General features: G+C 42.9%; 1 protein-coding gene across 1 annotated transcript; it reads left to right on the top strand.

The window, feature by feature from the left end:
* Positions 1-1690: 1690 nt before the first annotated feature.
* Positions 1691-9960, top strand: LOC139473087 (uncharacterized). The gene is made up of 6 exons (XM_071255601.1): positions 1691-1829; positions 3352-3442; positions 5273-5469; positions 6432-6517; positions 7844-8045; positions 9275-9960. The coding sequence occupies exons 1-6, from the start codon at positions 1701-1703 to the stop codon at positions 9389-9391; spliced, it is 822 nt and encodes a 273-aa protein (XP_071111702.1). The 5' UTR covers positions 1691-1700; the 3' UTR covers positions 9392-9960.
* The last annotated feature ends 6897 nt before the right edge of the window (positions 9961-16857 follow it).

The following is a 16857-nucleotide window of genomic DNA, read 5'->3' as shown; positions in this document are numbered from 1 at the left end:
AACACCACCATGAGTATCTACCACCACCATCAGTATCTACCACCACCATAATTATCTACAACCACCATCAGTATCTAACACCACCATCAGTATCTACCACCACCACCATGAGTATCTACCACCACCATGAGTATCTACCACCACCATCAGTATATAACACTACCGCCATGAGTATCTACCACCACCATCAGAATCTACCACCAACATCAGTATCTACCACCAACATCAGTATCTACCATCACTATGATTATCTACCACCACCATCAGTATCTACCACCACCATCAGTATCTACCACCACCATCAGTATCTACCACCACCACCATGAGTATCTACCACCACCATCAGAATCTACCGCCACCATGAGTGTCTACCACCACCACCATGAGTATCTACCTCCGCCATCAGTATCTACCACCACCATGAGTATATAACACCATCTTGAGTATCCAACACCAACCTCGGTATCTACCACCACCATCAGTATCTACCACCTCCATCAGTATATAACACCACCATCAGTATATAACACCACCATCAGTATCTACCACCACCATCAGTATATAACACCACCATCAGTATATAACATCACCATCAATATATAACACCACCATCAAAATCTACCACCACCATCAGTATCTACCACCACCATCAGTATCTACCACCACCATAAGTATCTAACACCACCGCCATGAGTATCTAACACCACCATTAGAATCTACCACCACCATAAGTATCTAACACCACCACCATGAGTATATAACACCACCATGAGTATATAACACCACCTTGAGTATATAACACCACCATCAGTAACTACTACCACCTTGAGTATCTACCACCACCATGAGTATATAACACCAACGAATGTCTCAGGTGGCTCAGTCAAGGAAGAGTTCTCCAGTAGGCGTGATTGTGTCTGATTGTGTCTGATTGTGTCTGATTCTCACCTTGATTATGTTTTCCATGGAAGTTCAGATTATTTTGCTGTCAGTTGATAAGTGTCCATTAGCATGACCCTCGATGATTTATTGAAAATATAAAATAATCAATATATGCAGGTATACGAACAATGCTTCAGGTATTAACCATTCATCAGATTTCATTTCTGTCGGATGTTGTTTGTGTTTCAGTAATGATATTGAAGAGCTGAACTGTTTGTTGTCGCTACTTAAGTAAATTCATCAAATCAGCCATTAATATAAAGGAGATATTACTGCTGTATTGATTTGTTCTCTAAATCGCCTTTATGAGATTAAAATGAATAGTAATGAATAACAATAGCTTGAATACACTGATGTATTGTTACTCCACAGCCTCGATTTATGCAACAATGATTTCCGGTTGTCTTGATGATTGTGTTGCGAGACAATGTGTGACGATCCGTCCACTCATGAGAAGAAGGTTAAACAGCAGAAACGGACAACTCATCTCCACTTATATATCACTGGTTACAAAAGTGGAGGTTGGTTGGATGCGAAAATTTCAGTTGAACGAGAGTGTATGACTATACGACAACCTCGGGATGTCGTGTGCTTCGTTTGTTCTGACTGTCATCTTCACCAACCGGCTGGCGGTGTTGGCGGCACATGGAAGATGTTTTGACGTATGGTCAGCAGTTCAGAACGACACCTACATGGCAAGCCACACTTACAGGAAGGTCGGAACTGCGTCTCTGTACCAGTGTGCAACAGAGTGCCTCATGTCATCAACATGCATGTCCTTCAGTCATAAGCATCACACCTGTCACCTAAACAGCAACAGCAGCGCCTATGTTGATGTCAGCACTGAAGTCGGGTCGTTTTTCAGTGATATCCACCACTGGCCGCAGGTAAAGTTTCCGGATGTAGCCTGTTATAACCAAGTCTCTTGTGTTCTTAATTCTTTATTTTGGTTTCTTTCATTCTTTCTTATCTATTTTCTTTTGCTCTTTTGCACATACAGATTGACTGAAACAGATGAGAAGCTGTCTCAGTGCTTAACAAAACAAACAATTAAATGTCTATACATATTAAACAATAATTAACTTCAAGAGGACTAGGCTCACATTTGAACTTCATGGGCAAGTAAGGCAAGGTGAGCTTCTATAGAAGAACTAACACACACAGGTGAAACAATTATCAGTCCTAACACTAGAGAATTACTTAAAGTTTAGCATTATTATATATGTAATGTGACATTGCATTTACATGAATTGTTTGAGGCTTGGTGTGACATTGTGAAACTGGCTTACCATTGTTGTAGACCATAGATTTGACTTGGTGCTTGGTGACTTGGACATGTGCCTTCTGGCTACCACATGGCTAGAAAAACTGACTCCAGAGCATTTACCTCCCCTTGTTATATATTTAGAAGGATAGTGGCTTAAGACCAGTTAATACAAATTTTAGAACTTAAAACGGAATAGGAATATTACAAATTGCAAAGAAACGAAAAATGAATATACCCTTTTAGAAGCTAAAAGAAAACGATGAAATTTTGACCACTACACAGCCGTATCTATAGATATTGCGTTATGTATGTAATGTATACGTCACTAGTAGGTGTTGTTCCAGTCAATTTAAATAATTAAAAGACTCGACCTACTGATGACGTGTACACAAGGGCAGATGCAGCTAAAATTGGTTCATCACGTGATCACAAGCTGACAATGTAAGAGCTAGATAAATGCAAATAATTTGCGAAGCAGTTTGCGTTTAGAAGTCGAATTATGAATTGCAAAAACTTGAACGAGTTCGCTAAAATGTATAACGTTTATTCTTAGTATACCCTAATTATAATTTATAAGTGCATAAATATAATATATACGATAAAGAGGTATTTCAGAGACTTTTACACACATGAGACATTGACTATGGTGTTTCGCTTTTCACGATATATTCTGACCTACCAAAGGACAAGTATGATGAGGGCACTTTGACCACAGGAAATGTCCATTTTTAAAGTTGCATATGACTGTCAAGTAACCGTATTCTTTCTCACAAGTGCAAGTTTTGAACACAATACATTCAAGTATGGCTAAATTTTGTATTGAGTAAGCCGAGTTTTCTGTTATGCGTCATTTTTTTTATCTGTGGCAAAATATTCAAACGCTTCCTAAACGCCTCTAAAATCAACCTTTTACACTTATTGTCAGAAGTTAAAGATATTCGTTTATGTCTATTTCTCATCCCTATGATGATCTGTGATTGCATTAGTATCGATTTCGAAATGGTTTGAATATTTCTTTCATTCTCCAATAAAGAAGTTTTGTGACATCCTTTTGCGAAAATCGAATTGCGAAGCGAATTGCTTCTGTCGGGTGTTTACTGATGAGAATATCACCTGCACTCGTCTCCTCCATCTCTCCACAGCGCCTCTCTGGTCCTTGTGCTACTGCCCAGCCGTGTCCGGCCATGTCCAGGTGCCAGGTTGACCGGCTGGCTCAAACATCATGTGTACCAGGTATCTCCACCGCCAACCCATCTCTGTAACTATACTATAGAAGAGAGCAGTATTTATTAAGCGATGATAACAAGAAAGGCGCTCTCATACACGATAAAAGTTCTCTGAACGATTTGTCTCTAAATATTATGTAGATGTTAGAGAACGTTATACATAGAAGGGTTAGAAGTGCGTGATTGAATTACGTTAGATGCCTCTTTCATGATTATTTCAAATATATCACGGCGTGTAACGCTTGTGGGAGAGAAGTGATGCAGGTATCAGACGTTTACCTGTTTGTTGAAACCCACGAGCACAGGTATGGTGCTGAAAAACCAAGTGAGAATCAGGATGAATCCCTGGTATTCTGGCTTTCCTAACGGACGTACATGTAACTCTGCACAGTAAATTGTGGAGCCTCGGGCGCATGGGCCTCCCTTACCCTTTGTAAAACTAGTAAATAAAGTTGAACAATACTCACAGTTGCGAAATCCATACACCAGATACTATCCCATGTAACGAAACAGGTTCATTTAAGTTGTATTATGTTTCATTCCAAGCGGGTTAAATCAGTATTTGTGAAACGAATCTTAACAATTAAATATGTTTTAGTTTCCAGCGGTAGTTTTGATTTTGATATTTTAAGAATATGATATACTTTGCTTGTGATTGACAACCCATTTCAGCATCTCCCGTTCCTCACGAAGACACTGTACAATACATTTCAGCATCTCAGCTTACTCAATACATCCATGTTGTACGACACATTACAGTATCTAAGCTTATTAGATACAAAAACTCTGTTCGATACTCTTCAGCATCCCAGCTTACTAAATAACAAAACTCTGTAAAGACTTTCAGCATCCCAGCTTACTCAATACATCCATGTTGTACGACATATTACAGTATCTCAGCTTATTAGATACAAAAACTATGTTCGATACTCTTCAGCATCTTAGCTTACTAAATAACAAAACTCTGTAAAGACTTTCAGCATCCCAGCTTACTAAATAACAAAACTCTGTAAAGACTTTCAGCATTCCAGCTTACTAAATAACAAAACTCTGTAAAGACTTTCAGAATCCCAGCTTACTAAATAACAAAACTCTGTAAAGACTTTCAGAATCCCAGCTTACTAAATAACAAAACTTTGTAAAGACTTTCAGCATCTCTGCTCATTAAATATCAAAACTCTGTAAAGTCTTTCAGCATCTCTGCTTACTAAATAACAAAACTCTGTAAAGACTTTCAGCATCCCCGCACACATTACTAGACGGGGTACTCCAGTCGAGGTGCTCGGCCGTGCCAGGATCTGATGATTGTGGGCCCGAATCCTAGGTTGACGCTGAGTATAGTCCTTGGTTTGTCGGCGCCATACCCCTGCTCATTGGTGCCATGGGACCATCGAAAATATAGCTAACCCCATCATCGAAACAACAGAGGCAGTTAATCCTTCCTCCGTGAATGTCTCAAAACGCCAGGCACTACATCTGAATTTTTTACCAAATTAATCAATGTTTAGCATTAAGTATTTGTATTAATATTTCCTTTTGAACAATGTAATGCTACATTGCTGCATACCCTAGATACAGATTTGCTTTCCTTGGTGTCGTTGTTAACTCGATGGTGTGTGCTCAAGAAAACGTTCGCTGTTGTTGCGGCAGCGTCACAGTCCACTCCCAAAGTAGGATGCATCCTAGAAATATTCATAAAATGTTATCTAAATGAAAAATATAATATTCATTAGCAAATGACGCGTTATACAGAACGCCGAAATGAAGACTGTGCATCATTCTGTCCTCGCTAGTCATATATAATATATATCATCCAGCAAAAACATTCTTCTTCCAGACGTCCCGTGTGGGTCCCCGCCAGACGTGCTTGGAGCTTCAAGATTAACCCGGGAACAGTTCCACGGAGCCGCCAGTATATATACATGTAACGAGGACTACAAGCAATGTGACACCCAAACCACCAGTGTGTGTCAGTACACGGGGGAGTGGGGGGACGTGACAGGGCTCTGTGGTCAGTACAGATGGCGCACCCCGGTGAGTACAGTAGAAAGCTTTGTTTGTGTGTAGTGTCAAGCCGCGCTCAACGATATTCCAGCTTTGTGACGGCGTTCTGTAAATATTTGAGTCTGGACCAGATAACTTAGTGAGTGACATCATGAGCATCGATCAATGCAATTGGGATACGATGACATGCATCGACCAAGTCAGCGAGCCTGACCTCCGAATCCGGTTAGTCGTCTTTTACGACAAGCACCGTCGCCCCTTACGATAAGCATGGGTTGCAGAAGACCTACTCTACCCCTGATCTTGTTTGTATGTGCATATGGTGACGGTAGAATGTGACACGTATGTCGATGGCACACGTAACCTTTCCCTGCAATATGTTTATTTGTTCCGACAGAAGAGTGAGTGAGTGAGTATGGTTTTACGCCGATTTTAGCAATAATCCAGTAATATCACGGCGGGGTACACCAGAAATGAAACAGTACATCACTTATATCATAGGGTCACATCTTGATGTGGAGAGGGGCGATGGGGTAGCCTAGTGGTTAAAGCGTTCGCTCATCACGCCATAAACTCGGGTTCGTTTTCCCACATGTAAACAATGTGTGTAGCCCATTTATGGTTGTACCCCGCCGTGATATTGCTGAAATATTGCTTACAGCGGTGTAAAACAATACTGACTCACTGATGTGGTGAAACCAAAGTGTTACGGGTCATAGACGTTTATCACTTGGTGAAACCCAAGAGCACGGGTGACGTCCTCGAATCCGGGATTCGAATCCACGATCACGAGATCCTTGCACGCCCAAGGGGCGGAACTCTGCACAGCGAATTGCCGCGCCTAAGACCGCAGGGCCACGACAAGATGCATGCATGCATGTTATCATTAACGATGTACTTATTGCACGATGTGTTTATAATATTACACATACAAAGACATACATGATGTTCGTATGGCCACCCATTTTGCTATTTTTCCGGTTTTCCCCTAGGCAACAAACATCGTGTATCCTCTACCTTGCGGTCCTTCCAGCACCATGGAGCTGACCATCACGGGCACTCCGACAAAGAACACAAGGTAAAGCATATGTGGGGTGGACGTGTGCTTGTTACACACGAAGTGTGTCTCACTGCGATATCTAGCTATCTCACGTCCACCAGATTATTAGCTGTTACACTGCGGCGTCAGATCCAGTAAGATTTGTGCTGTTACACTGCGTCAGATCCAGTAAGATTTGTGCTGTTACACTGCGTCAGATCCAGTAAGATTTGTGCTGTTACACTGCGTCAGATCCAGTAAGATTTGTGCTGTTACACTGCGTCAGATCCAGTAAGATTTGTGCTGTTACACTGCGGCGTCAGATCCAGTAAGATTTGTGCTGTTACACTGCGGCGTCAGATCCAGTAAGATTTGTGCTGTTACACTGCGTCAGATCCAGTAAGATTTGTGCTGTTACACTGCGGCGTCAGATCCAGTAAGATTTGTGCTGTTACACTGCGGCGTCAGATCCAGTAAGATTTGTGCTGTTACACTGCGTCAGATCCAGTAAGATTTGTGCTGTTACACTGCGGCGTCAGATCCAGTAAGATTTGTGCTGTTACACTGCGGCGTCAGATCCAGTAAGATTTGTGCTGTTACACTGCGTCAGATCCAGTAAGATTTGTGCTGTTATACTGCGGCGTCAGATCCAGTAAGATTTGTGCTGTTACACTGCGTCAGATCCAGTAAGATTTGTGCTGTTACACTGCGTCAGATCCAGTAAGATTTGTGCTGTTACACTGCGGCGTCAGATCCAGTAAGATTTGTGCTGTTACACTGCGGCGTCAGATCCAGTAAGATTTGTGCTGTTACACTGCGTCAGATCCAGTAAGATTTGTGCTGTTACACTGCGGCGTCAGATCCAGTAAGATTTGTGCTGTTACACTGCGTCAGATCCAGTAAGATTTGTGCTGTTACACTGCGTCAGATCCAGTAAGATTTGTGCTGTGCTGCTACAATTTATATACATACATATACATATGTGTGTGTGTGTTCGTGTAGGTCTGTATGTCTGTGCGTGTATGTGTGTGTGTTGTGGTGTATTCGTAGGTGTGTGCGTGTATGTGTGGTGTGTATATACATTTGTAGGTGTATCTGTGTCTGAAGGTGTGTGAGAGTGTGTATGTCTGTCTGTGTGTGTGCGTGCAAGCGTGCGTGCGTGCGTGCGTGCGTACGTGTGTGTGTGTGTGTGTGTGTCTGTGTGTGTGTGTGTCCCACCCCCTCTTGATCCGCGTATTATATTACACCTTGAGGGAGAGAAAACAAAGGTTGTGCAGGTCGTAGTCACTTGTCAATTGTTATGCAAGTGTCATGAATAAGAAGGAACACGTCAATCCGACTGAGTCCTTGCCACGCCTGTTGCAGGTGTACAGTGAACATCCACAGAGGATCTGACGTCCTTTGCCACATCTCATTCCGTCTGAGCTACGTTGGCATCGTGAACACCGCAGTATTCAACAGCAAGACAAACGGGGTGTGGGGTAGCGAAGAACGCACCAATATGGATCTACTTGTAGTTGGACAAGAGGCCAACGTGTCCGTCCTCCTGGTCGCTGGTATCTATAAGGTGAGAGTAAGGCAACCCGCTTACTTTCGCGATGTTTGCCGCGATATATCACGATGTTAAGCTCGTGTGAAAGATCGTTATACATCGTGATTAGCTCGTTATAAACACATACTCAGCTCCTTATGATACATCGTGAGAGATCGTGGTTGGTCCACGACATTTTGGACATGCTCAAAATAGCGCCAATCATCGTGTGACATCGTGTCCTGCTCGTGTCCTGCTCGTGTCCTGCTCGTGTCCTGCTCGTGTGACATCGTGTCCTGCTCTTGTGACATCGTGTCCTGCTCGTGTGACATCGTGTCCTGCTCGTGTGACATCGTGTCCTGCTCGTGTCCTGCTCGTGTGACATCGTGTCCTGCTCGTGTCCTGCTCGTGTGACATCGTGTCCTGCTCGTGTGACATCGTGTCCTGCTCGTGTGACGTCGTGTCCTGCTCGTGTGACATCGTGTCCTGCTCGTGTGACATCGTGTCCTGCTCGTGTGACATCGTGTCCTGCTCGTGTGACATCGTGTCCTGCTCGTGTGATACTCGTGTTGAGCTCGGTTAAGTATCTGGTTAGCAGGTGTTTATCGTACTACACTTGTAATGACCTAGTGCAGTATTTGTGACCCGTCGTGAACACGTTTTCTCGACAGACACGATGTGAGGACGATTTATTCGAGCACATCAGTTCGTTTCTAGAGTTCAAAATCAGTAAGCAGGAAGTTGTAGTTGAAGTTGACTGGGGACAAGACAGCGGCTAAGGTAGAGTCCAAGGAAGGTGAGGGAGGAGAGGGAGACGTCACCGTTACCCACACATAGCCAGAACCACGCCCCTCTCCTCAATCCCAGTAATAAGAATTCACCAGACTCACACCCACACAGAGCCAGGACCACGCCCACACCCCAATCCAAGTTAGGAGAGTTCAACACACCCATACCCACACGTAGTCAGGACCACGCCCACTCCTCAATCCCAGTTAGGAGAGTTCATACACGCACACGCACATACGCACGTACGCACGCACGCACACACGCACACACGCCCCCGACAATATTTCATAAGAATTTACACATCGTGATATATCGCGTCAACATCGCGAGAGTGGGTGGGTAGGATGAGCAAGGAGGACATTCACTAAGTCAGTTGGTCAGCCACTCTCTCACACTGAAATTAATGGAAAGTCCTTATATTGGTCAATGAAAAATTTAAACCTTTGAAGAAAAATTGATCTGTGTGTATATTTCAGATAATGGTTGATGGAACGACTATTCACAACTTCGCAGAGAAAACGCCGGGCGCCAAGCCGGATTCCTTCACAATGAAGGACGACATACAACCACACCAAGTAGAAGCTGCAGCCTGAAGGAACGAGGTGACGCGCACCTTGATTCAATGTATTTAGTAACGGAGGACGACATACAACCACATCAAGTAGAAGCTGTAGCCTGAAGGAACGAGGTGACGCGCACCTTGATTCAATGTATTTAGTAACGGAGGACGACATACAACCACATCAAGTAGAAGCTGCAGCCTGAAGGAACGAGGTGACGCGCACCTTGATTCAATGTATTTAGTAACGGAGGACGACATACAACCACATCAAGTAGAAGCTGTAGCCTGAAGGAACGAGGTGACGCGCACCTTGATTCAATGTATTTAGTAACGGAGGACGACATACAACCACATCAAGTAGAAGCTGTAGCCTGAAGGAACGAGGTGACGCGTACCTTGATTCAATGTATTTAGTAACGGAGGACGACATACAACCACATCAAGTAGAAGCTGTAGCCTGAAGGAACGAGGTGACGCGCACCTTGATTCAATGTATTTAGTAACGGAGGACGACATACAACCACATCAAGTAGAAGCTGCAGCCTGAAGGAACGAGGTGACGCGCACCTTGATTCAATGTATTTAGTAACGGAGGACGACATACAAAAAAAACAAGAAGAAGCTGCAGCCTGAAGGAACGAGGTGACGTGCACCTTGATTCAATGTATTTAGTAACGGAGGACGACATACAAACACATCAAGTAGAAGATGTAGCGTAAAAAAACGCGATAACAAGCACCTTGGTTCAATACATTTTGTTACAAGCACTTCGTTTTCGTGTCTCCGCTATTTTTTTAAACATTGCTAGTTTGTCGAATCCGAGATATACATGTGGCTTAAATACCGTCTCTATTGCATTCATACTTCAGCTAACACGGACTTAGCGTAATGCAGTGTGAGGGAAACATTTTATTTCCCTTTTCAATATGAGTATTTGTCTGGAGAAGAATAATTAGATAATTTACTATTTCTATTTCGTTATGTTAATCGTTTCATTCCTAAATCGTATAGAGACAGACAGAGGCCATATTTTACCGATTATGCTTAACAAATTTTCTAAGATTTTTGAAGCACAGTAGAGCAATCTGCATAGTACTAAGTAGTCAGATACCCTGGGTGACCCGTGAGGATCCGGGGTAAAATAGGTCTTCAGCAACCCACGCTTGCTGTAAAAAGCGACTCTGCATGTCGTAAGAGGCGACTTACGGGATCGGGTGGTCAAGCTCGCTGACTTGGTTGATACATGTCATTGATCCCAATTGCGTGGATCGATGCTCATGATGCCAATCACTGGATTGTCTGGTCCAGATTCGATTATTTGCAGACCGCCATCATGTAGTTGGAATATTGCTGAGTGCGGCGTAAAACAACAAACAAACAAACAAACAAACAAACAAACAAACAAACAAACAAACAAACAAGATACTCTGGGGCAATGTTGTGCAGAGTATGATCAAACAGAAACAGTCTACGTTTCGTCTTCTTTCTACTGGCGATTGTCAAGCTTGTAATATAATCATGTTTATTGTGTGTAGTTCCCAAGGTCCTGTCTTCACTATAAAACAACCCTCTCTCTACAAAGAACATGTCTCCTGATTGGAAGTCATTCACATCGTTACTTTGATTATGAACTAGCAGCGGTAATCGCAGCTCCCTGTAAACGATTTTGTTATTGACTTTTCGCAACAGTGTCAAGCTACGAGTCAAAATCAAAATCATGCTGGGATTTTGTATCAAGATTAAATATTTTGCTACAGGTACAAAATCAGATATTTTTTTAATTTAAATTTATGATCCTGAATATATTTTTAAAGAATATATCCCACATCAATGTAATTTTTGTGGCAGGCTATTTACTTACATTTCAACAGATAGAATGATAAATGTTTTCTTCCAGCAATTAGGGGGAGAATGTTATTTGATAAAATCGCAACACCAGCACTGACGTCACACAATACTTTAGTTATTCTCTTTGTAATACTGCGTGAATATATTATGTCAATCCTGTATTTGTTGTTTTTATTTAAAAAAAGTATTTTGACTAACATATACTGTACCTTGTAGGGATGCCTACCCGAGTAACTATTTAGGTAGTGAGTGGGATGTATTGTATCTTGTGTGGATGCCTACCCAGGAAGTATATTCAGATAGAGTGTGTGGGATGTATTGTATCTTGTGTGGATGCCGACCCGGGTACTGTATTCAGATAGAGTGTGTGGGATGTATTGTATCTTGTGTGGATGCAGACCCGGGAAGTGTATTCAGATAGAGTGAGTGGGATGTATTGTATTTTGTGTGGATGCCGAACCTGGTACTGTATTCAGATAGAGTGAGTGGGATGTATTGTATCTTGTGTGGATGCCGAACCTGGTACTGTATTCAGATAGAGTGTGTGGAATGTATTGTATCTTGTGTGGATGCCGACCCGGGTACTGTATTCAGATAGAGTGTGTGGGATGTATTGTATCTTGTGTGGATGCAGACCCGGGAAGTGTATTCAGATAGAGTGTGTGGGATGTATTGTATCTTGTGTGGATGCAGACCCGGGAAGTGTATTCAGATAGAGTGAGTGGGATGTATTGTATTTTGTGTGGATGCCGAACCTGGTACTGTATTCAGATAGAGTGAGTGGGATGTATTGTATCTTGTGTGGATGCCGAACCTGGTACTGTATTCAGATAGAGTGTGTGGAATGTATTGTATCTTGTGTGGATGCCGACCCGGGTACTGTATTCAGATAGAGTGTGTGGGATGTATTGTATCTTGTGTGGATGCAGACCCGGGAAGTGTATTCAGATAGAGTGTGTGGGATGTATTGTATCTTGTGTGGATGCAGACCCGGGAAGTGTATTCAGATAGAGTGTGTGGGATGTATTGTATCGTGTGTGGATGCCGACCCGGGAAGTGTATTCAGATAGAGTGTGTGGGATGTATTGTATCTTGTGTGGATGCAGACCCGTGAGTATCAAGTAATGAGTATTGTATAACTTCAAGTGTCAACTTTAGCAAAGTCTAGTTTTCACGCTTGCCGGTTCAGTCCTATTTGTCAGTCGTTCGAGTTAAAACAGAATGAAGTTTGCTCTTAACTAAATATAGGCACAAAATACGTCGGCGTGTTGATTGAAAACTTGGAAAGGATTCGAAACTATTTGTCTTCGCTTAATTGTAATTTCAGCGCAAATGTTTACACGCGGCGGACCCGGGTACTGTTTTTGTAAAAAAGGTTATCTGATTGGACTATGGATATGTGCGATAGTCAAGCCCAAAGCGTCTGCTTTAGCAGTGAAAAGTAGGCTTGAAATGGCAAGGGTGAAAACTAGGCTTTGATATTGGCTGGTGGATGCTCTTGTCTCGGGAAGATGCAAGACGCCGTGATCATGGGTATAGTTATATCTATATCTTCAAGGATTCAGGACAATTTGCCAACTATGCAAAGCAAAGCAAATATCAAATGAAATAATATTTTTACTGAGAGAACGATATATGAAATGCTGGACTTCCTCATAGATACATATACATGCGCCTTGAAATGTGGGGATAGGACATTGAGGAAGGAAATAGGCATTCCCATGGGCTCCAACTGCACTTCCGCCCGGACTGATCTCTTTCCTTGTTCAGAGGAATCGGAATGTCTGATCAGATTGGCAAAATCAAAGCCCGGCACGGCACTTTGAATTCAACATCTGTTGAATAAAATATGTGGGATGTTCGTTAAAGACGCTGTTTGAAGACATACAAGTCTTATCTCTGAAAGGAGGACCTGAACATTTGGTTTTGAAACACAACACTTTTTAATCAGGACATCGACGTGCCAGCATTGTTTTGGTTGCCTAGGGCATTTTGTTTTCAAATACTAGTACAACACAGTCCCACTCCTCCCCACCACACCACACGTGCACACACACAGACACAGACACAGACACAGACACAGACACAGACACACACACACACACACACACACACACACACACACACACACACACACACACACACACATGCACACACACAGACACAGACACAGACACAGACACACAGAAACACACACACACACACAGAAACACACACACACACACTCAGACACACAGACACACATGCACACACACAGACACACACATGCACATACATACACAGACACACACACAGACACACACACATGCACACACACATGCATATGCACACACACAGACACACACACATGCACACACACATGCACATGCACACACACAGACACACACACATGCACACACAGACACACACACATATATGCACACACATGCACATGCACACACACATACACACACACAGACACACACACACAGACACTCACACAGACACAAACACACAGACACACACAAACACACACACATACACACACACACACACACATATATATATATAACAATGTGAATGAATATGGGTTCACGCCGCTTTTAGCAATATTCCAGCAATGTCACGGCGGGGGACACCAGAAATGGGCTTCACACAATGTACCCATGTGGGGAATCGAACCCGGGTCTTTGGCGTGACGATCGAACGCATTAACGACTAGCTAGGCTACCTAACCACTCCTCGGGCATATAAAAGATAATTGTAGATTATATTGCGTCTCTCCAGTGACTACTCACCCCTTGTTACTATGACTTCTGAGAATCTTCTGGTAACACCTCAAACACACAAGCCCCGTATGTTCTTCAAGGTGTAACCATTGGAATGTTTATGGTTTTATGTGATAGGTAATTGTCTTTAGATGTCAAAGTTGGTGCTATTGGGACACAGGTTATTACCGTCCCATATACCCCATAAAACAATGATTGTCCATCTATCAACCCGTCACATATACCCCATGAAGCAATGATGGTCCTCCTTCGACCCGTCCCATATACCCCATAAAACAATGATTGTCCCTCTATCGACCGTTCCATATACCACATAAAACAATAACGGTTCCTCTATCGACCGTTCCATATACCGCATAAAACAATGATGGTTCCTCTATCGACCCGTCCCATATACCCCATAAAACAATGATGGTCCTCCTTCTACCCGTCCCATATACCCCATAAAACAATGATGGTCCCTCTATCGACCCGTCCCATATACCTAACAAAACAATGGTGGTCCTTCTCTCGACCCGTCCCATATACCCCATAAAACAATGATGGTCACTCTATCGACCAGTCCCATATACTCCATAAAACAAAGATGGTCCCTCTATCGATCCGTCCGATTAACCACATAAAACAATGATTGTCCATGAAGCAATGATGGTTCTTCTATCGACCCGTCCCATATACCACATAAAACATCTATGGTCCATCTATCGACCCGTCCCATATACCCCATAAAAGAAAGATGGTCCCTCTATCGATCCGTCCGATTAACCACATAAAACAATGATTGTCCATGAAGCAATGATGGTTCTTCTATCGACCCGTCCCATATACCACATAAAACAAAGATGGTCCCTCTATCGACCCGTCCGATATACCCCATGAAGCAATGATGGTTCTTCTATCAACCCGTCCAATATACCCCATAAAACAATGATTGTCCATCTATCGATCCGTTCAATATACCCCATAAAACAATGATGGTCCCTCTATCGACCCGTCCCATATACCACATAAAACAAAGATGGTCCTACTATCGACCCGTCCCATATACCCCATAAAACAAAGATGGTCCCTCTATCGACCCGTCCAATATACCCCATAAAACAATAATGGTCCTTCTATCCACCCGTCCCATATACCTCATAAAACAAAGATATTTCATCCACTGACCCGTCCCATATACCCCATAAAACAAAGATGGTCCATCTATCGATCCGTCCCATATACCCCATAAAACAAAGGTGGTCCATCTATCGATCCGTCCCATATACCACATAAAATAATGGTGGTCCATCTATCGATCCGTCCAATATACCCCATAAAACAATGATTGTCCCTCTATCGACCCGTCCCATATACCCCATAAAACAAGGGTGGTCCATCTATCGATCCGTCCCATATACCCCATAAAACAAAGATGGTCCCTCTATCGATCCGTCCGATATACCCCATGAAGCAATGATGGTTCTTCTATCGACCCGTCCAATATACCCCATAAAACAATGATTGTCCATCTATCGATCCGTCCAATATACCCGATAAAACAAAGATGGTCCCTCTATCGACCCATCCCATATACCACATAAAACAAAGATGGTCCCTCTATCGACCCGTCCCATATACCCCCTAAAACAAAGATGTTCCATCTATTAACCCGTCCAATATACCCCATAAAACAATGATGGTCCCTCTATCGACCCGTCCCATATACCCCATTAAACAAAGATGTTCCATCTATTAACCCGTCCAATATACCCCATAAAACAATGATGGTCCCTCTATCGACCCGTCCCATATACCCCATTAAACAAAGATGTTCCATCTATTAACCCGTCCAATATACCCCATAAAACAATGATGGTCCCTCTATCGACCCGTCCCATATACCCCCTAAAACAAAGATGTTCCATCTATTAACCCGTCCAATATACCCCATAAAACAATGATGGTCCCTCTATCGATCCGTCCCATATACCCCCTAAAACAAAGATGTTCCATCTATTAACCCGTCCAATATACCCCATAAAACAATGATGGTCCCTCTATCGATCCGTCCCATATACCCCATAAAACAATGGTGGTCCATCTATCGATCCGTCCAATATACCCCATAAAACAATGATTGTCCATCTATCGACCAGTCCCATATACCCCACAAAACAATGATGGTCCTACTATCGACCCGTCCCATATACCACATAAAACAAAGATGTTCCAACTATTAACCCGTCCAATATACCCCATAAAACAATGATGGTCCCTCTATCGATCCGTCCCATATACCCCATAAAACAATGGTGGTCCATCTATCGATCCGTCCAATATACCCCATAAAACAATGATTGTCCATCTATCGACCAGTCCCATATACCCCACAAAACAATGATTGTCCATCTATCGATCCGTCCAATATACCCGATAAAACAAAGATGGTCCCTCTATCGACCCATCCCATATACCACATAAAACAAAGATGGTCCCTCTATCGACCCGTCCCATATACCCCCTAAAACAAAGATGTTCCATCTATTAACCCGTCCAATATACCCCATAAAACAATGATGGTCCCTCTATCGATCCGTCCCATATACCCCCTAAAACAAAGATGTTCCATCTATTAACCCGTCCAATATACCCCATAAAACAATGATGGTCCCTCTATCGATCCGTCCCATATACCCCATAAAACAATGGTGGTCCATCTATCGATCCGTCCAATATACCCCATAAAACAATGATTGTCCATCTATCGACCAGTCCCATATACCCCACAAAACAATGATGGTCCTACTATCGACCCGTCCCATATACCACATAAAACAAAGATGTTCCAACTATTGACCCATTCCATATACCCCATAAAAAAACGATGGTCCCTCTATCG

This window comes from Haliotis cracherodii, unplaced genomic scaffold, assembly GCF_022045235.1.
Source record: "Haliotis cracherodii isolate W230 unplaced genomic scaffold, xgHalCrac1.p SCAF_26, whole genome shotgun sequence".
NCBI classification, from domain to species: Eukaryota; Metazoa; Mollusca; class Gastropoda; order Lepetellida; family Haliotidae; genus Haliotis; species Haliotis cracherodii.
Note: the sequence above shows the minus strand (reverse complement) of the source record. Positions and strands in the feature narration are given on the sequence as shown.

Bases quoted from the DNA above. Each gene is read 5' to 3' on its own strand.
- LOC139473087 (XM_071255601.1), top strand. From the start codon at position 1,701: ATGTCATCAACATGCATGTCCTTCAGTCATAAGCATCACACCTGTCAC. The intron at 3,443-5,272 runs GTATCTCCACCG...TTCTTCTTCCAG, and splicing joins TCAAACATCATGTGTACCAG to ACGTCCCGTGTGGGTCCCCG. The intron at 6,518-7,843 runs GTAAAGCATATG...CGCCTGTTGCAG, and splicing joins ACTCCGACAAAGAACACAAG to GTGTACAGTGAACATCCACA.